The sequence below is a fragment of the Hypanus sabinus genome, chromosome 1 (assembly GCF_030144855.1).
Source record: "Hypanus sabinus isolate sHypSab1 chromosome 1, sHypSab1.hap1, whole genome shotgun sequence".
In the NCBI taxonomy this organism is placed as follows: Eukaryota; Metazoa; Chordata; class Chondrichthyes; order Myliobatiformes; family Dasyatidae; genus Hypanus; species Hypanus sabinus.
Window position 1 is genome coordinate 172,933,720 of NC_082706.1, and position 21,092 is coordinate 172,954,811.

A 21,092-nucleotide genomic window follows, 5' to 3' on the forward strand; every position below is an offset into this window, starting at 1 on the left:
TCTACAAAGTTTCTTGCTCATGTCAAGGAGTACAGATCGCCCCACAGTGTAGGAGAGACTACTTCTTGTTGCCTGCTGAAGTGGCATCAGATCTGACAAGTAGGAATGCAAATAAGGCTGGGAAAATGCCACAACCAATCACAGAAAACTCTTCCAATGTTATCCTGCACAGGAAGTATAAACAGTGCACTACCGTGAGGAAGTTGAACAAATGCATAGAAAATGTTGATAAAGTTCCTGCTCCAAGTTTTATCTTCTACTTAATTTTATGAGATACAATTGTGCAGAAGCAAGTAAATAAAATCATCACACAAGATATGCAGATATAATAATTATTGATCAAATGTTATCTAATGTGTAAATATACAATTAAAAATATATGATTGAAAAGAAATTGAGTTTTTAAGTTCTTCAATTCATTGAGAAACCAGAATCATCTATGAGGAACCAATAATGCTGTTACAATGTAAACTGGAAAGTGAATAGACTTGACGAAGAGGAATGTGTAAAATAAATACCACAAACCACCAATCATTTTCTGCAAAGGAGAAACCCAGATTTGAGTTTCTTATTTATTATTACTGAAGAAACTAATTCAATGTAGTAAGCATAATCACACAAATTGAGAAGGGTTGTGCCAACACAGTTAAATGGCATCCCAAAATATTTTTCAATGCTTACAAAATTACTTACAAACACCTCTATTTATTATTTCATAAATAGGCCCAACAGTTTCCATTAAAAAAGATTAAATATAGACATACAGTATGAAGAAACAATTATATATAGCCATATGTCAGGTTATAACTTAGCTCTCTCCAATCAGTTGCTGTATCTAATAAACACCAGAGAAGCATTTGGCAGTTTAAAAAAAATTTACACAAACGTATAGAGTGACGTAATTACTAACCATGACACCATAGAAGATACAAAAACATCTATGTAGTACAAAATAAATGTGTTTTGCTTTTTAACACTTAAAAACTGTTCATGCTAGTCTATGAGAAAATTTGGGGTGCTTAATAAAATTGTTGGAAGCAATTTTGCAAATATATAACTATGAAACTGTTTTCTTACAAATTAAGCAAAAAATACTAATCTTGCCAATCTGGTCCCATTAAATGATATAATTTCACTGGTCAGTGCCAGTATAAAGTTACATTTAGCTAGGAAACCATTTTATCATTTTATACTCTAAGAGAGTGCAACACAGACCCTATTTACAAACTTGCTATGAGTGCTCTATCCATCAGTCAACGTTTTCACTGGTTAACTATCAACAACTGATGGAAGATCCAGGATCATGATCCCAGAATGACATAAAATTGCTAAGGCAGTTCACTACAGCAGCACTCCACAGCAAAACCAACAGTAAGCAAAATGATCCAAGTTTCCTTCAGAAATGAAGAGGGATGTTTGTCCAATAATAATCTTCGATGGAAAGAAGCAACATGATGTCTTGTAAATGGCCAATCCCACAAGCTTTAAGTGCAAGCTCAAAGATCTAAGTGCTTAGCGACTTGTTCTTTAATAAGACACAGAATTGCCTTGATACACTCCATTTTTGAAGACTTCCCTGCAGTCATCATAGGAAAGAAGGTTATATTCTCAGGTGAGGTACAACGTTTTATCCCTCTGCAAACTGCTACACAGAAAAAAAAGAGAGAATTATTCATTTTTGCAAGAAACAAATGGAAGAATAAAAATTAAAACTGTAGTACAGCTTTTTATGCTTCCTGAATATGAAATCACCCTCAGATACCATACATTATAAATGTAACTATTTGTCAAGAGTAAGAGTAATAATTCAATGTTTGCTGACTGAACAGTTATATTTTCTTTTAAAATATTGACTGGGTTGATTCCATGCAATCAACTTCATATCATCTTTAAAAGTTGGGCAAAAAAATAAGAATTGGAAGACCAATTCATAATACAGATTTCAGCAAGTAATCTACAATTGCAAAGTGCCAGCTAAATGAAGCAATGGGCTTCATTAATGTGAGTGCTTCTTTCTAGTTATAATGTCAAATTCAAAAACAGCATTTTAAATGTGCCAGGAACCTCAATGGAGCCCTTATATTCACATCAAATTTCAGCATGATGTTTGCATGTTACATCCGACGTGTTATTCCACAATGTAATATTAACAACATTAATCAATGAAACTAATTTCTCATAGATTAAATTATTAAAATGATATTGCAAAGTCTTTCAGAATTCACTCAAACTTAGCAAACATAATTTTTGTTGGAAATTCTAACAACTGATCTTTTCCTTAATCCAGGCATTTAATGAGTTTATAATGTATTTTGATGATGATGATTTTAAGGGAAAAATATTGAGATCTTCATGGGATCTTATATGTCACATAATACACAGAGATTTCTCGCTTTAAAATTTCATCCAAGTTGTACTGTAGTTGTTTCATCATGAAACTGTACTATGGTGCTCTCAAGTCAGCAAAGCCAAATTTGAGCTCAACTATGCAGATAACAGCATATGTTCTATTTGTATTTAGCTGCAGGAAAGCCCCCTTGTCTCTCCTATCCCCAACATTTGGACTTTTTACAGGAAACTGATAGGTTTAATGCTGCAATTATTTGCAGGAATAGTGCCATTTTGTGTACAGAACAATAGGTGGATTGAGACTATTTAAAGCAGTTTACTTGCCCTCTGGGATGGAAGATCAGTGCATTTCATTTTAAGGTTCCTACAAAAACGCACTGAAGTTTTAGAAATGCCGAATGACAGTAAGAGTAAAGAGCAGGCAGGCAATTTAAGGCAAACTTCTGGAAGAGGAAAGAAGGTAGGAAAGAATTCTTTCCCTTTTTATCAATGTTCTTGTAAGAAACTGTGCAACAGAACATTCTTACTGAAATATGTCAAATGCTTCATCCATAAAACTGCAAGAGTAAATCAGGGCCAAGATCACATTGCCAGTAAGCTAATATTCCAATCAGTCTTGATGCTTCTGAATTTTCGGGCTGGAATAATAAGCATCATCCACATTCTCAGTAAGTCACAAGCCAAGTATATTTCAGAAGGTTAACCTTTATCTCATTCTCCCTTGAGATCGCTGATCTGTGACAAGTGGTAAGAAAAGTTATTCTCTCACCATTTGAATGCAGGCTCCAGTGACCACATCACATTGTGAATAAGTTCACCAGAGTTTCATGATACACCATTGTGGTGAGTAATTCCATTCCAAGACTGTAGAAAAGATTTAAGGTCACACCCACCATATCATGATGGGCATTACTTCGTATAAAAGTAGCAATCATGATATATTATTCTCAATCAGAAAGGTATGCTTTCTTCGTCAGAGCCACAGCAAATAAAAGCATATTTGGGGACAAAAGGATATTTACGAAGGAGAGGCATAGAGACGAGGGTTATCCTGTCACCACTTGATGGCAGACTCCAGTGACAAAACCAAGCACGAAAGAACAAGGTATAAAAATGAGTCCTGAAGAAGGGTCGTGGCCTGAAATGTCGACCATCTATTCATTCCATAGATGATTTCTAACCTGCTGAGCTCCTCCAGAATTTTTTGTGTGTTACTCAAGGTATATTAATATGTTTCCTGCTGGTATCTGAAATCTGATTAAGCCGCACACTGACATCCTTAAGTTAGGAGAACCACTGCCTCATAGCATCAGAGATCTGAGTTCAGTCCTAATCATGGGTGCTGGCAGCATGGGGTTTGCACGTTCTGGGACTAAGCCATTTAATTTATTTAGGAAAACAAGACTTCTGTACTTTTGCTTTTTCTATTCTGTGTAAATGATCAGCAATAGGCTAATAATGCTTAGCAAGGTACATGGCCCAGGATTGAACTACTTCCGTTATGGAGGGCCTTTGGAGAGGCTAGGCTTGTTTTCCTTGGAATGAAGGAGGTTGTAAGATGATCTGGCAGAAGCAAATAAGATTAGGAAATGGATAGAGAGGGCTGGTAGTCAAAGTAATTGTCCCGTGGTATGGCTATTAGAACCAAAAGGGCAAAGATTTAAGGTGAGAAGAATAGAATCTGAGGGGTACACAGTATGGTTGATATCTGGAATACAGTGTTAGAGTTGGTGGAATCCAATTCAACACCCTGGCACATCTTCTCTCCCTCTCTGGCTACAATTTCACATTTTGTGTTAATATTTAATTGCATGTATTATTATAAATGTTAATTCCATTGATCAAAATAGTGGGCTGAAATCCAATGTGACTTCATATGATTGTCTAAACTGAGAATTGGAACCAGGTTTATTATCACTAACAAATGTTGTGAAATCTGTTGTTTTGCAGCAGCAGTACATTGCAATACATGCAATATACTGTACTATAAATTACAATAAGCATAAAATAAAAAATAAATAATTTGTGCAAAATGAAAGCAAAAGTATTGAGGTAGTGTTCATGGGTTCATTGCTCAGAAATCTGATGGCAGAGGGGAGCTTTTTTAAATGGCAAATTGTGGAACCCTTACGGAATTTAGCCCACTCGTTTGTATCAATAATTTTTCAGAAGAGTATATCAATATCTGTATTATTAGTTGTGATTGCTGTGAACCCCATCCATATTTCTGGTGTTCTGTGAGGACAAAACTGGATTGATGCTTGCTAACACTGAATTTCTAGTCTCCTGACTGCTCCCCATCCTGGCAAACAAACTGCAAATATCTACAATACCTCTTAAAGATTCAGATCTTGTTTGTCACTGTGTTCTTTTCTCCAATGTAAAGGGGTTAAGGCATTCAAGTAAACACAAACTGATTTGGGAGGATAAAAGCAGTACAAGTGGAATAAAAGCATGGTCACTGGAATATAATGATAAATAAATACAATTTTAGTATGTAATGGAACAGGAAACGTATATAATCCGTTGATAATGTAGACAAAAGGTCTGATTACATTTTTTGATGTATATGAAACCTGATGGCATTTGGGATTGTACTACTAATTGAAACATGACAAAATAATTTTGTACAGAATTCCTTTCTTCGGCATCAGTGATCAGCAGGGCTCAGCACAGTCTGAGCAGTCTTTGCTAACTATGTGACTTCTTTCCCAGCTTTTCTTTATGAGTTGCTACTAGTTGATAAGGAAAAGGAGCCGAAAATGCTCCTTATCCATAAATAATGTTGTTTGTAAGCTTGGGCATCATTTGCAATAAAAACTACATATATTAGGGTGGTTTAAGGAAGCATGTGAATGATAATTCCATGAGGCTGATCTCTAGATTGAAAGGGCCAAAGCTTTACTTTGCATCCAAAAATGTTATGATATTTAGAACTCCAAGTCATACAATAATTATGGATCTGGAATGCCATTCGATGCATCTTATCTCATCCATTCAAACTGAACATTGGAGCCCCATGATTGAAGCATTTGTTAAGTGGTAATGGGATTTTTTGCAACTTTTTCTGAGAAACCGCTCTCACCGAATGCATGTATTGTACATGAAAGAAGCTTTTCCACTGTCAGCCTGAAATTTGTTTTTTATTGATTTTAACATGATTTCCAATTTTCTATTGACACAGTTTAATTTATATTTCCATTTTCTAGGTAACATATGAAAAGAGAATAAACAGGCATTTTGTGCACCATAAATACAATTGTTGATCTGAAACACATATGCATTTTTCTCTGCTTTGTGCTTACACATAGATACCAGAACAAGCTGCAGGGTTTTTTTTGCCAGCTGCCCATATGCACTGTATCTACCAGCATGTTTTTAAGGAAGCCTCTGGAGTACTTACGAGTGTAAAAAGTTGGTCATCAGCAAATGAAGCAAGATTAGTTGACAAGAATCAGGTGGACCATTACATGGACATATAGCCCAATATCTATTTTAAAATAATTTCTTAGCATTTTCCTTAGGCTTCTCCTGAACTGTCATGGTAATTTAGGTGAAAAATGGCTGGAAATTCTGCATGAATCATATTGAATCTGCTGAAGCAATGGCAGTCAATGAGAAAACCCAAAGGAAATTCCCATTAATATATTCTATGATTATATTTAGATTTCCATTTATTTTTATGCCCCAATTTATAACAGAAGCTTGTAATGCTGATAAGAAGGTTCTAACTATAATACTCGAAGCTTGGACAGTTTCCATTAAAAGTGTGAACAGAGGAATTTTTAACAGATCAAGTTGTTAGGAGATGAAAAGATATGTATACGTCATATTCGCACATGCGTTTTAGCTATGCCAGCTCTTGTTTACATGCAATCTTGCAGCTTTAATTGCAAGACATCACACAATCAATGATATTGTCCTAGTAAGTAGCATTTTCTCTTGCACTAATATCATTACACAATCAATGATATTGTCCTATTAAGTAGCATTTTCTCTTGCACTAATATCATTATACCTAATAATTCAAACTGTTCAAAGATTTAAAAAAGGGTGCTGCTTTTTTACATTGTCCGTTATAAATCCAAAAAAAAGTTAGCAACTCTTATGGATGACCTGTTTTTCCACTACCTTACCATATATAAATTTATTCAACTGATACAGAAATATACTTGCTTTTAACTATAATCTTTTAAGATATAAAATTTCAACATATACCTATTCCTTTATACGTGCAGAACAAAAAGTTAAGCATGCAGATATAACTCATTGACCCCATTTAAAATAAGAAGCCACAGCTGTCATTTTATATGAAACCACTGGCCACTAACCCATTATTGCAGTAGTCATTCCAGTCAACACTATGTGGTGGGGGATTTCGGCAAACTGAGCGGACGCAGTCCATTGTTGGAGTAGCAACAGGTGCAGCTGTAGATGTTGAGTTGATTATGTTCTGAAACTCAGATTGCAAGAACCCCTGAAGCAGAAAATAACATGGATTTTCAGGGTTGTCAGTCAGAAAATAAAAAAAAAGAGAAGTGAATTCACTGAGTTTTTAAACAAATAATTATTCTGAATAGCATGGTGGGAGTGGAAGAGAAACAAATACATCGAATTTTATTTTTAGATAACAAAATATTTACAATACTAAGGGAACACATGGATTACTGAATAAATGTTGATCTTTGAAGCATTAAATGCTCGCTATTTTCATTCTGTAATTACTTTTCAAGCACCATTAATATCAGATGTTATCCTAACGCAACATATTGGTTTACTATATTTGCTATTCTGCAGCATTCCCTTGTCTCCAGCTAAGAGAAAATATTTGATAGTGCTCAAAAGCAAATCATTCACTATTCAGGGTGAACATTTAAAATTTCCATTTTAGTACTGAAAGCAAGCAAATTCAATTTAACAGATGACTTTATAAATAGAATAGTTGCAGTGAATAAACCAGTCTACTGATAACATTAATGATTCAAAGAACTTCAAAGATTTATAGAGTTATTCAGCACAGAAACAGGCCTTTCTGCCCAATTCATCCATGCCAACCATGATATGTATCAATTATAATCTTACTTTCCCGTCTTTGGCCCAGGTTCTTCTTATTTTTCCTATCCATGCACTTGTCCAAATGTCTTTCATATGTTGGAATTGTACCTGCCTCTACCACCTGCTCTGTCATCTCATTCCAGATACCTACCAACCGCTTGCTGTGTGTAAAACTTGTGCCTCAGATCCTTTCAAAATCTTTTGTCTCTCATCTTACACCAATGCCCACTGGTTTTAAATTACTATAACTTGGGAAAAGACTGTGACTATCACTGCTATCAATGTGCCTTATAATTTTATAAACCTCTATAAAGCCAAACTTCAGTGTCTTCATTGCTAGAAATCAGTCCCAGCTTATCAAAATGACCATTATCTCGCAGGCCTTTCGGAAAAAGCAAAGTTCCTGTTAACGTTTTCTCCAACCACTCTAGCACACCCTTTCTATAGTGTGGAAACACTACAGAATACAATTCTCCAAGTGCGGCCTGACCAACAATTTGTAACCTTGCCTTCTAACGCCTAAAATGATTCAGTCACTGAAGAAAAGGATACCATATTACTTCTACACCACTCTGTCTACCTGTATATTTGTACCCTTAGGTCTCTCTGTTTTATAGCATTCCCTATGGCCATCCATTCCTTGCATATATCCTGGCCTAACTGAAAGTGCTTGTCTAAGTTAAATTCCATCAGCCATCCCCTTGTCCACTTCCTTAGTTATACAAATTTCTCTGTTGTAACTTGAGACAACTTTTTTCTCCATCCACAGTACCGTCTGTAATAATGTATCATTTGCAAAGTTCCAAATTATACCTCCTGAATTCTCTTCCAAATCATTAAGATAATTATATAGACAATATTTGTTTGCGGCCTTAGAGAATCCAAACTGGTTATAATACTAATCTGTTACCCTAACATGGATCTCAGATAAGTACAAAATGCATAACATAAAAGATGGCTCATAAAGCTTTCAAAATAAATACTGTATGTAATTCTAGAAATGAAGTTTCTTCCTGATTTTGACATCTTAGCTTGTGATCATCTGGTTTTGCATATTGAATTCATTACTTAGGTGTCAATGTCTTGGCTCTCCCAGTTTGTGGTATGCGTGCAGAGAGCTGCAAAATGATTTGACCAGTGACTTGTTGCAGCACAACCAAGGCACACAGCCTTGCATAACCATGCCTATGCAAATAACATCTCATTTCAACCCCTAGGCTACTCAAAATTTGGGACCAATATTCTGATTATTTTTAACCCTCTGACTTTTAATTTTCTGACCAATTTATCTCATTGATCAAGTGAAAAGAGTGAAGAATTCTGTAGATGCACCTGAATAAAGATTAGCAAAACTTTAGGGAATTGTTCTGGCAATGAGGTCTTCTCTGATGCATTAAAGCAGCAGGTTGGGATAGTACAATTAATCTATTCCAATGTATCCTGAATCTTTAATATCATTATTATATTGGACTTGCAAATAATATAGAAACGTATCTATAAACCGCTAAGAGAGTGTGTGTGTCATCACATAACCTCACTGTTTTGTGAGTGGCAGAATAATGTAGAAGTACAAATAAATGCAGTGTGTGCAATTTAATAACTTAGCCAAAGCCAAAATATATTTTGCTCAGCAGAAAAACTGAGACAGAAAGAATTAAGCAAATAAACATACTCCAGTGCAAGGACTCTGTGTGAAATGCAAATGTGACAAATTGATAAGACGCAAGCTCATGTAGAAGTGATATTAAAATGTGATGAGTTCTTGATCTCATCAGATACAAAACATATTCTGACATGAAGCAAAAATAGGGCAAGTCAGTTTATGAGCCACTTTGAGCTGCTTTTTCAAAATTTCTGGTTTTGTGTTCACTGGGTAAAGAAAGAACTGGATGAGGACTCTTCACTTCTCGGTCCGACGCTAATGATGCTTATGTTGCAGATGGAAAGAGATTTGATGAAAGCAAAGACGGAAGAACTACTTTTAACTCATTGTTTAGTTTCCTAATAAAATTTGCCGTTCATCACAGTTTGCCTAAAATGAACAACTCTAGTCATCTACTTAATAAAACAGAATAAAATATTTGGAGTTTTTGATTTTTTTCATAAACATACATTATGTAGGTTAATAAACAATTGAGCTGAATCAACTTTAAGAGAGAAGAAAGGATGAGGTGGAGTGCTTATTGTATTTTTTTTAGCTGTCATTACTATTAATCTTGATAAATATAAATGCAATGGTAGTTAATCTCTGGAACATACATTTGGCTCTGGCTGAAAGAGCAGGCAGCAGGTGGCCGGGTATTTTATTTAACTCTATCTATTCATGTATTGTTCTCCAAATTACTCTCCTTCATTCACTCACAAAGGCACCATCTGCTTCTCTTTTATCTTCAGAGTCTCAACTAACCAAAATTCAGCCTAACTCAGCTTTTGTTGGAAGTTCATGTAAAAGAAATACCACCAAAAGAAGACCAAAAATAACAATTCCATAGAAAGAAGGACAACAGAGAAAATATAAAAAGGACATAACTCTACACAGAAACATTGCAAATCCAGGAAAACAACAATAAACCTTACAATTACATATAATTTTAAAAGGCATTCTATTTACTGGAGGAAAATTTGTTTTTAACCAAATGCACTTGAATAAGTCACTGAACTCTTAAATATTTTATATGCTGTAATGAGATGTCCTTCAACAGAAGTGACATTTCATTCCTCAAAACTACTTTTTAGTTAAATTATGTGAATAAATCTATGCCTGTTTGATTCTATCTTGAACTCTTGAAAGATCAGAGTTATGGATTTAAATTTGATCATATCTTCTCATTTTGGACAAGATTACAAATAGAATTGATGTAGTTTGTGCTCAAAGACTCCTTCTGACCAAACCTCAGCTGAAGAGGAATTTTGTGCCAAGTAAACAGCAATGACTGTTCTCTATCAGTCATTCATGAAGTCTGATGAAAGATAAATTGAGCTGAAAAATTAATGCAAAGAAGTCTAATTACACAATGCTGGACACTTTACAGTTTGATCCTGCAGCAACAATTAACAGCTGTTTTTCTCTGATTGGTGGCATCCATGCCTAGAATTCTAAATTTCATTTTCATCTGCTAGACTGGAATCAAAAAGGGGGCCCAATAGAGATTAATTTGGTGTCAGAGGGGACATTTGCTCTGTAATTAGATTTTTGCGTCCTAGCAATTTGCTCTGCTGCTATACTAAGTCTTATGAAGCCTGCAGCAAAACAGAACACTGATCTTCATCTCTGCACTTTACTGTGAACTAATTTCATTTCCTGCCTATCTGAAAAGGTGTTTTCATCAGACATCAGGGTTTTTGTCTTCGTGGCTGATTTATTCATCAATCTCAATGTGATTTTGTTTCTTCTTACAACCTTGAAATTACATCCAAATCCACACACATCTGTTGATTACATGAGAAAATTGAAAATCTGTCTTTGTAATATCATACGAAAATTTTTCCACAAGGTTATACAGCAAGCCGACAGATATTAATGATTTCATTTTTGGAGCTTCTTTTCCTTGCAGTGAACAGAATAACAAGGAGAATTGGTTTATCTGAACAAATATTCCAGCCGTGTGATTTTAATGTCTTTGGATCTGCAGCATTCTTAAGCTTACGTGTAAACCCCTTCGGGATTTTTCTAAATGTTATTCATCATTTGTCAATACATTTTAATAATGATATATGACCTCGAAAGTAAATGCCCTGTATTAAATACTTTGTATAAGATGATTTTGGGCATGTTGACCAACACTCTGCTGTAAAACATTCTTTTTGTGCAACAATAATTATAATGATTGGAAATGACAGTAGTCAAGAATAATATTGCAATGGTATTTCAAATGCAATTGTTTTATAAAAGATTTAGCATTTTGAAAACTTAACTTATTATTCATGTAGAAGTATTTGTGTCTGTGGAACTAAGCCATTAAGAGTAGGCAACTTCAGAACTGATTTACAACTAGGGCTTGGGGAGACAGAAACAACTTCATCACCCTGAACTGAGTAGGAAAATAAAATCTGTCATGACTCCATGCCATGACTGTCTTCAATGACTGATGGCAAAATATATACGTTTAGGAATGAAGTGGCACAGGTAAGATTTTGATTCCTCCCACAATTAAATAGCTTACTACTTTTCAACACCTAAAGAAGAAATGGATTGCTTAGAGGGAGAGAGAGCTTAAAAGATACAAGTGGGGTTAGTTGGCACATTTTGCGTCCCACAGTTCCGGTGAACACATTGGATTGCACATAATTATACAATTGGCAAGATCCAATAAAAAGAAGTTAGGTTTATGTGGAATGGCCAATGTGTGAGCAGGCAGTATTAGAGTGGCGTATTTGGGCTTTGGCTCATTGAGGCTTTGGTGAGGAGGCTAGGATGTAGGATGTAGGGAGATTTTCATTATTCTTTCTTTCTTTCTTTCTTTCTTTCTTTCTTTCTTTCTTTCTTTCTTTCTTTCTTTCTTTCTTTCCTTCCTTCCTCCCTTCCTTCCTTCCTTCCTTCTTTCCTTCCATTTAGAGCAGTAGGTCGCCAGGTTGGATAGTGGAATGTGGGAAGTCAGGAAGACCTCTGGTGTCTCTGATGACTACACTAGCAAAAGGTTCATGCAGTTACAGATTCTAACAGACCACGTTAGGGAGTTGAAACTGGAACTAGATGAACTCTGGATCATGTTGGGGGCTGAGGGGTTGATAAATAGGATAAACGGGAAGTAGTCATACCCACGGTGCAGGGCACAGGTAACGGGGTAACTGTCAGGAGGGAGAAAGGGAGCAGGCAGATAGTGCAGAGTACCCTGCGGCCATTCCCCTCAACAATAGGAACATCACTTTTGATACTGTTGTGGTGGGGGGACCTAGCAGAGGAATGCCACACCAGTCAGGTCTCTGGGGTTGGGGGTGTCTTTAAACTAGAGTTGCAGAGCACCAGAGCAGCAAGTGGACTGATTATGGAGAATGATGTTGTTAACACTACAAAGTCAGGAATCAAAAGGTTGAGCATGGTGGCACCAATGTTTTGAGCCGTATATGCTTCAATGCCAGGTGTACTGTAGGAAAGGCGGATGAGCTTGGGGCATGGATCAGCAAGTGGAATTAGGACATTATAGCTTTTAATAAAACTGGGCTGCTGGAGGAGCAGCTCAAAGTTCCGGGGTTCCGTTGTTTTAAGCCTGATAAAGCACTTTGCATTTAGTGATAATAATAAGTCTCAAGGTAATTATGGAAAAAGATAGTTCCTTGGGTTGAGATTCTAAATTGGAGAAAAGCAAACTTTGATGGTATCAGAAATGATCTTGCAGGTGTGGATTGGGCCAGGTTGATTTCTGCCAAAGTTGTGCTTGGTGAGTGGGAGGTCTTCAAAAGTGAAATTTTCAGAGTTTGTATATTCCTGTCAGAATAAATGGCATGGTTAGTAGGTTTAGGGAACCTTGTTTTTTGAGAGATATTAAGGACTGGTTAAGAAAATTGAGTAGGTGCATAGCAGGTATAATTACAGAACATATGACATGCCTGAGGAGTATAAGAAATTCAGGAAAAAACTTGAGGAGGAAATCAGGAGGCCTAAAGGAAGACATGTGGTAGCTCTAGCAGACAAGGTAAAGGAGAATCCAAAGGATTTCTACAGACACGTTAAGAGCAAAAGGATAGCAAGGGACAAAATTGGTCCTCTGGAAGATCAGAGTGGTGATCTATGTGTGGACCCGAAAGAGATGAGAAATTTGTTAAATGAACTTTTGGCATCTGTGTTTACCCAGGAGACAGACACAGAGTCTACAGATATGGGGCAAAACAGCAGCGAGATCATGGACACTATACATTCTGTTAGCTGTCTTGAGGCAAATAAAGGTGAATATATCTCCAGGAAAAGGTGTCCCCTCAGATCCTGTAGGAGGCTAGTGCAGAAATTGCAGTGGCCCTAGCAGAGATATTTAAACAACCTTAGCCATGGGTGAGGTGGCAGAAGATTGGAAGGTAGGTAATATTGTTCCATTGTTTATGAAAGGCTCTAAGAATAATCCAGGAGATTATAGGCCAGTGAGCTTGACATCAGTCATGGGAAAGTTATTGGACGATATTCTAAGGAACTGGATATATAAGTATTTGGATAGGCTTGGATAGGCAAGGACAGGTTAGGGAGGGTCAGCATGGCTTTGTGCATGGTAGATCGTGTCTGACCAATCTATTAGAGTTTTTCAAGGAAGTGACCGGGAAAGTTGATGAAGGCAAGGCAGTGGATATTGTCTACATGGACTTTAGCAAGGTCTTTGACAAGGTCCTGCATGGGAGATTGGTCAAGGTTCCGATGCTCAGCATTCCGGATGAGGTAGTAAATTGGATTAGGCATTGGCTTTGTGGGAGAAGCCAGAAGATTATTGCCTCTCTGACTGGAGGCCTAGATAAGCAAATTTGAAAATGACACTAAGGTTGGTTGGGTCGTGGACAGCGAGGAAGACTATCAAAGCTTGCAGCGGGATCAGGACCAGCTGTACAAATGGGCTAAAAAATGGCAGATGGAATTTAATGCAGATAAGTGAGAAGTGTTGCACTTTGGGAGGACCAACCATGGTAGGTTTATATGCTGAGAGATTGGGCACTGAGGAGTGCAATTGAACAGAGGGATCTGAGAATGCAGATCCATAATTCCTTTAAAGTGGCATCAGAAGTACTTAGATTATGGTCATAAAGAAAGCTTTTGGAATATTAGCCCTCATAAATAAATGTATTGAGTAGAGGAGTTGGGATGTTATATTGAAATTGTATAAGAAATTTGTGAGATCTAATTTGAAGTACTGTGACCAGTTTTGATCACCTACCTATAGGAAAGATGTAAATAAGATTGAAAGAGTGCAGAGAAATTTACAAGGATGCTGCTGGGAATTGAAGATCTGAGTAATTGGGAAAGATTGAATAGGTTAAGACTTTATTCCCTAGAATGTAGAAGATTGAGAGGAGATTTGATAGAGGTATAGGGTCAAAATTACGACAGGATATAGATAGGGTAAATGCAAGCAGGCTTTTTCCACTGAGATTGAGTGAGAATACAACTAGAGGTCATGGGTTAAGTGTGAAAGGTGGAATATTAAGGGCAATGTCTTTACTTAGAGAATGGCGAGAGTGTGCAATGAGCTGTCAGTGATGGGGGGAGCTGTGGGAAAGGTGTTAGAGAAGTAGTGTCAGGTGTGGGTGGTGAAGCATGTGCAGACACACCTGGCCCTGAGACACCATGTAAGGTAATTTGATTCCAAACAATTAGTTTATTGATCGTACAGAATGTCTCTCTGGTGCTTCCCGCTCCCTCCTCTATCACCCCCTTTTCCTAACCATGTTTCTCCTCTCCCTGCCCCCTTCCCACTCTCAAGTCCACAAAAGAGACCCATATCAAAATCAGGTTTATCATCACTCATATATGTCATGAAATTTGTTTTTATTTTGCGGAAGCAGGACAGTGTAATACATAAAATTACTACAGTATTGCGTGAGAATCTCAAGCACCCCAGCTATATACAGTACATATGCCTAAGACTTTTGCACTGTATTATATCACTAACTCATTAATGATAATGATTGTACTTGAATGAAGTTGGTTAGCAGGTTGATAATTCTGGTTTTTTTCCCCTCACTGTACCTTCCAGTGATTAGAAAACTCCAGTACATTATTCTCCCTCATTTATCTGTCTCCATACTGGTGAAAGCTGCTCAATAAATATTGAGACAATTCAGCAAGTACACTCTACAATTTCATAATTTCATAAACTCAGCAAACTGATTATCTCACCATTTACATCTGAAATGCAAAAGTTCTTATTTACTTTATGCTGACAGTGAAATTGCACTGACCTGCTGCATTGGTGGTGAATGCAGGGGAGGTTGAACCTGCATTGATAGCTGGTGATTTCCTATTTGCTGAGACATGACAGAGGTCTGCTGCTGGTGAAGCTGGTGCTGTTGCATCGATAACTGGTGCAGAGGTGGGCTGATCTGAAGAGATGGAGGTGGAGAGATGGTCATATTTGCTACAGAAACAGTCACTGGCATCTGACCATTGGGTTTGGGAGCAATGCTCCGAGACAAACTGGGATGCATGGTGGATATGTGAGGGTTCATACCCGACTGTTGATGATAGGCACCTGAACCAAGGTACATTGGAGATGGAGCTTGTGAGTGACCAGAAAACACAGGCTGCTTTGAATTCATTATCTGAGAAGCCTGGGATGTCTTTGTATCGATAGGCTCACTGTAGCTCTGCAGACAAAAATACCAAGAATGGTTAATCATTGTCTAGAAATATTAACAAAATACAATTTAATATTTTCATAGAATCAAGGGAAATATACACACAGAAGGATGCTTTTCAGCTCACTGGGTCCATGCCAGTTCAAAACTGTTAATCTGCCCATTTCCATGTTCTACCACTGGGTCTTGCAAATTACAATTTGTCCAATACGCGACTACATATTTCTAAATATGATGAAGTTTTCTGCCACTAGCACTCTCCCAGGCAGAAAGTTCCAAATCTCTTCCAAATTCTTGATGAAAAATCCTTTCTTCTAATCCTTCAATCGATTTTTAAAAACCTATTCCCCATGATTTTGCCACCTAAGGGAGTTAGGGCCTTTGCCTCTTATCCTATATACATCTCTAGATTTTGATTTTCAGTGTTACAGTATACAGAAATATGCTTTAAAATTATTTTAAAAGCACAATGGATCAATTCCATAATGTTTTACATGTTACTGCTTGATTAAAAATAATCAACATGATTCAGAAATAACATCCTTGAATATATCCTACATGATTTCAACATATTGTTAATTTCAATTTTGAGCCACTTTCCATTGAAGGTTGTTTTTTTGCAAATTATTTATTTGCAAATAAATGATCAACCAATGATACTAGATAAAATCCAAAGGTTTTGCCAGTTGCATATTTTTAAGTCAAAGATTTAAAAACAAAAGCACAATAATACACAGGAATATTCCAAGCAAAACATTTACTAACAAAAAACAGAACTTAGAATTATAAGCCATTCTTCTATAATTTAAAGTGGTTCATAGAGCTTACATTTCTAAACAGAAGCTGTCCAGTTTTTACCTGAATGTTTCTCTACTTTGTAATAAATGCAACTCTGCTGATGCCTCTTTAATTCATATGTTTTGGTTTTGCCCTAAAATTGAAAAGTTTTGGCGGGAAGTATTTCATACCTTCTCACAACTTTTTTGGGTCCAATTTGACCCAAATCCCCTTACTGCCTTGTTTGATATTATTGCAAATGAAGATATAACTTTAAATACTCCTAACCTACAGGTTTTAGTTTTTACCTCTCTTTTAGCAAGAAGAGCAATCTTGCTTAAATGGAAGGAGTCTACCCCTCCTACACATCTTCAATGGCTACGTGATATTATGTCTTATTTAAATTTAGAAAAGATCCGCTGATCAGTCTTAAATTCGAAACAATCTTTTTATGATATCTGGGAACCTTTCTTAAATTACTTCTCCAATTTATAAAGTTTAACAATGCACAGACTTTTATGTATATTTTTATCTTCTCTTCTTAAGTGAATATGTTTTTTTTCCTAATTATCCATTATCATCCATCAGCTTTTTTCTTTGGTAGTTGGTAGGGGGTTGACTTTTTTTATATTAAAAATTTATTTTATGATGTATGACTTATCTTTAAATTTTTGATTACAGAGTGGTATACCTTTATGTGTTATGCTATAGCATTTTGATCAATTTTATTACAATATATGAATGTACCTATGTGAGTTGAGATGTACCTATGTGTTGCACTCTGTAAATCTTGTTTTTTTTCTGAATAAAAGTATTGTAAAAAAAAAGAAAGAAAGAATTATAAGCCATGATAGACTATACATTGCAAAAAAAAACATTATTTCCCTAATCCTAAATGCACAGAGAAATAAGAACTTGATACTTCCTGAAATGGAAATATATCAACTACAGTGACATAACAGTGAGAGTGTGGAGGGTTGTTGAAGTTTGCAACAGAACATTGACAGGATACAGAGCTGGGCTGAGAAGTGACAGAAGGAGTTCAACCCAGAAATGTGTGAAGTGATTCACGTGGAATGTTGAATGTGAAGACAGAATACAGGGCTAATTGCAGGATTCTTGGCAGTGTGGTGGATGTTGGAGGCTACATTCATAGAACCATCAAATTCCCATGCAGGTAGATTGAGTGTTGGCCTTCATTAATGAAGGGATTGAGTTCAAGGGCCAGGAGCTAATGTTGCCACTCTATAAAGTCCTGGTTGGACCAACATTGGAATATTTTGCTCAGTTCTGGTTGCCCTATTATAGGAAGGATGTAGAAGTTTGAGAGATGGTATAGAGGAGATTTAACAGGATGTTGCCTTGATTATAGAACATGTTATAACTGTTTGGAAGGAAGGAGGTAACTTGGTAGAGGTGTATCAGATGATAAGAGGCATAGATTGAATGGATAGCCAAAGACTTTTTCCCAAGACGGATATGGCTAACATTGGGGGCATAATTTTAAGGTAATTGGAGCAAAGTAGAGGGGGGATGACAGAGCCAAGTTTTTTTTAGTACAAAGATTGGTCTGGATATAGAACACCCTGCCAGCGGAGGTGATAGAGGCAGATACATTAGGATCATTAAAGAAACTCTGAGATAGGAACATAGATGATAGAAAAATGGAGGGCAATGTAGGAGGGAGGAGTTAGACAGATCTTAGAGTAGGTTAAAATGAAAGCACATATAGTGGGCCAAAGAGCTTGTACCATGATACAGTGTTTTATGTTCTATAAAACTTAAGCAGACTTTCGGATGCCATGTAGGGCAAAGGGAAAGAAAAATACTTGAAAGGATGACATTAATGTTACAGCACATTACCTTGGAAACCAGACTAGCTCTGTAAGCAGCTAACTGCTTGAGATACTCCTTTTTGGCAGCTTCAGTCTTCTTCTTGTACACCTGTAAAAGACAATATAAAGGACTATTAGCAGATGAAAGCATTAGCTGGCTACAGTACAAATTCAACAGAATTATCTTTCTAGCAGTAAACCCTAGAAGTGTCAAATTAGATTAGCAAACCTGTAATTTTTAATGAAGTCTTTGAAATACCAGGCAGTGAATTTATATCATACACTTTCCTCTTGAGTTTTCTTATTTTTCAAGATTGTTAAAAGGAATAATCTTTGAATACTGTTATCCAATAGGTAAATGACTATAATTTGTCAGAAAAATAACCTGTTGAAAATAAATTTTACTCTTCATCATATTAAGTTATACCTGACAATAGCAATCTGAATTTGTTAATGCCTTTGGCAAAGTAAAATGTCACAAGGTATTTCACAAGAGCACAATCAGACAAAATTTGATATACATAGTCACATCAGAGTTATTAGAGCAGCAGTACAAAAGCTTGGTGAAAGAAGAAGCTTTAAGAAATATTTAAAGCAGAAAAGAGATTCAAGGAAAGACTTCCAAATCTTATGGACTTTACTGATGAAAAGAATTAAGACCAGGGCAGCAATTAATATCAGCTGACATACACTCTGGATCAGTTTTAGAAACATAGAACATAGAAACATAGAAAACCTACTGTACAATACAGGCCCTTCAGCCCAAAATGCTATGCCGAACATGTACTTACTTAAGAAATTAACTAGGGCTACCCATAGCCCTCTATTTTTCTAAACTCCATATACCTATCCGAAACTCTTAAAAGACCCTATTGTATCCACTTTCACCCCTGATGCTGGCAGCCCATTCTACACACTCACTACTCTGTGTAAAAAAACTTACCCCTAACAACGCCTCTGTATCTACTTCAAGCACCTTAAAACTGTGCCCTCTCGTGTTAGCCATTTCAGCCTTGGGGAAAAGCCTCTGACTATCCACACGCTCAATGCCTCTCATCATCTTATACACCTCTATCAGGTCACCTCTCATCCTCTATCGCTCCAAGGAGAAAAGGCCAAGTTCACTCAACCTACTCTCATAAAGCATGCTCCCCCATCGATGGAACATCCTTGTAAATCTCCTCTGCACCCTTTCTATAGTTTCCACAGCCTTTCTGTAGTGAAGCGACCATAACTGAACATAGCACTCTAAGTGAGGTCTGACCAGGGTCCTATATAGCTGTAGTTTTAGGGACTTCTGGGTCTGGCTTCCTCCTATCCTTTTTCTCTTTATATTTTCTCTATATTTATAGCCATCCAAATTGCCTACTGTCAGTTTGGGTGGACTATAAATATGGAGAAAAATAAAGAAAAAATAATTGCTTAATGTCAGTAAAGAAATGAAAAATCAAAAAAAATACCAGAAATCTGCAATATAAACTGGAAATATTGTAAATATCGAGCATGACGTTGCCTAATTCATTGAGTGTTTCCAGCACTTTTTGTTTTTATATCTGACTGAAGAGTTGAATCCATTGATGGATCTGAGGTCACATATAGATGACATCAGGTAAGGATGGCACATTGCCTTCCCTGAAAGACAATAGTGAACCAAGAGGAAGATTAATGACAATCCAGTAGTCTTGTGATTACTGTTGTTTATTTTAATTTCAATTCCAACTGCTTTTAATTACTTGAGTATAAGTACTACAGCAGATACAGTATGGTGGGAATCAAAACTACACAACTACTTGTAGATCAATGGTCCAGACTGGTGATTGTTTGTGACCTCTTTGTTGCTTGTCATTTGTATGTTGTTACTTAAAGTTGGACAAATATTGTAATTGGTGCTTTTTTATATAGGTGGTTCTGAGCTGTGTTATGAACACATTTAACTTGAATTAATTGTACAGGCCAACACCAAATACAATCTATATTTCACTAATTTAGAAGAACCATTAATTTGGGTGAATGTTGTTTGATTGATTAATTTGAGCGCATCTACAAAGAGTGCTGTCACCTTCATCATCAAGGGCCCTCACCACTCAGTCATGCTTTCTTCTAGCTGCTGCCATCGGGAAGGAGGTACAATAGTCTTTCGTCCCGCACCACCAGGTTTAGGAACAGTTATTACCTTTCAACCTTCAGGCTCTTGAACCAGAGTGGTTAATTCCACTCTCCCCAATACTGATTCCACCACTTATGAAAGGACTCGACAATTCATGTTATCAGTATTATTTATTTCTCATTTGTTATTATTACTTGGTTTTCTTTTACTATTTGAACAGTTTGTGATTTTTTGCACATTGGTTGCTTGTCCGTATTTATTTGTGAGTAGTTCTTCATTGATTCTATTGTGTTTTGTTGTATCTACTGCGAATGCCGCAAGCAATTTGAGGTCACGGAGTCATAGAGGAAGAGAGTTGCAACATAGAAACGAACACTTCATTCCATTGAGTCCACACACCAGTCTATCAACCCATTTCAATGAGCTTTCTTTTCTAAGCTCACAATACATTGTTGACTCTATTCTTCTATGGACAATTTTTTCCTAAAATCCAGTACTGTGCAAAGGTTATAGACACACATATATAGCTAGGGTGCCTAAGACTTTTGAACAGTATTGTATTTGTCAAAGTGGAGCAGGGAATGAGTTTGTAAATCTGGCGGCAGCAAAGGACGTTGGGAATGGTGAGTGTGAAGAGCCGCAGAGGTGTTGTGGGACAGGTGGCAGAGAAAGAGGAGCAGGGCCAGAAGCTGGCATGG

General features: G+C 36.6%; 1 protein-coding gene across 7 annotated transcripts in view; it reads right to left on the reverse strand.

Annotated features, from left to right (window-relative positions):
- Nucleotides 1–540: 540 nt before the first annotated feature.
- tox (thymocyte selection-associated high mobility group box) overlaps nucleotides 541–21,092 on the reverse strand; it is a 247,890-nt gene continuing 227,338 nt past the window's right edge. For 6 of the 7 annotated variants that reach the window (XM_059981628.1, XM_059981635.1, XM_059981581.1 and 3 more), the window contains 4 exons: nucleotides 18,316–18,396; nucleotides 15,280–15,684; nucleotides 6,681–6,826; nucleotides 541–1,645 (listed from right to left, as the gene is read on the reverse strand). In XM_059981628.1, the coding sequence (XP_059837611.1) occupies nucleotides 1,609–1,645; nucleotides 6,681–6,826; nucleotides 15,280–15,684; nucleotides 18,316–18,396 (669 nt within the window). In that variant the 3' untranslated portion in view covers nucleotides 541–1,608. The remainder of the gene's footprint in view (nucleotides 1,646–6,680; nucleotides 6,827–15,279; nucleotides 15,685–18,315; nucleotides 18,397–21,092) is intronic. The other variant, XM_059981591.1, reaches the window with a different exon arrangement.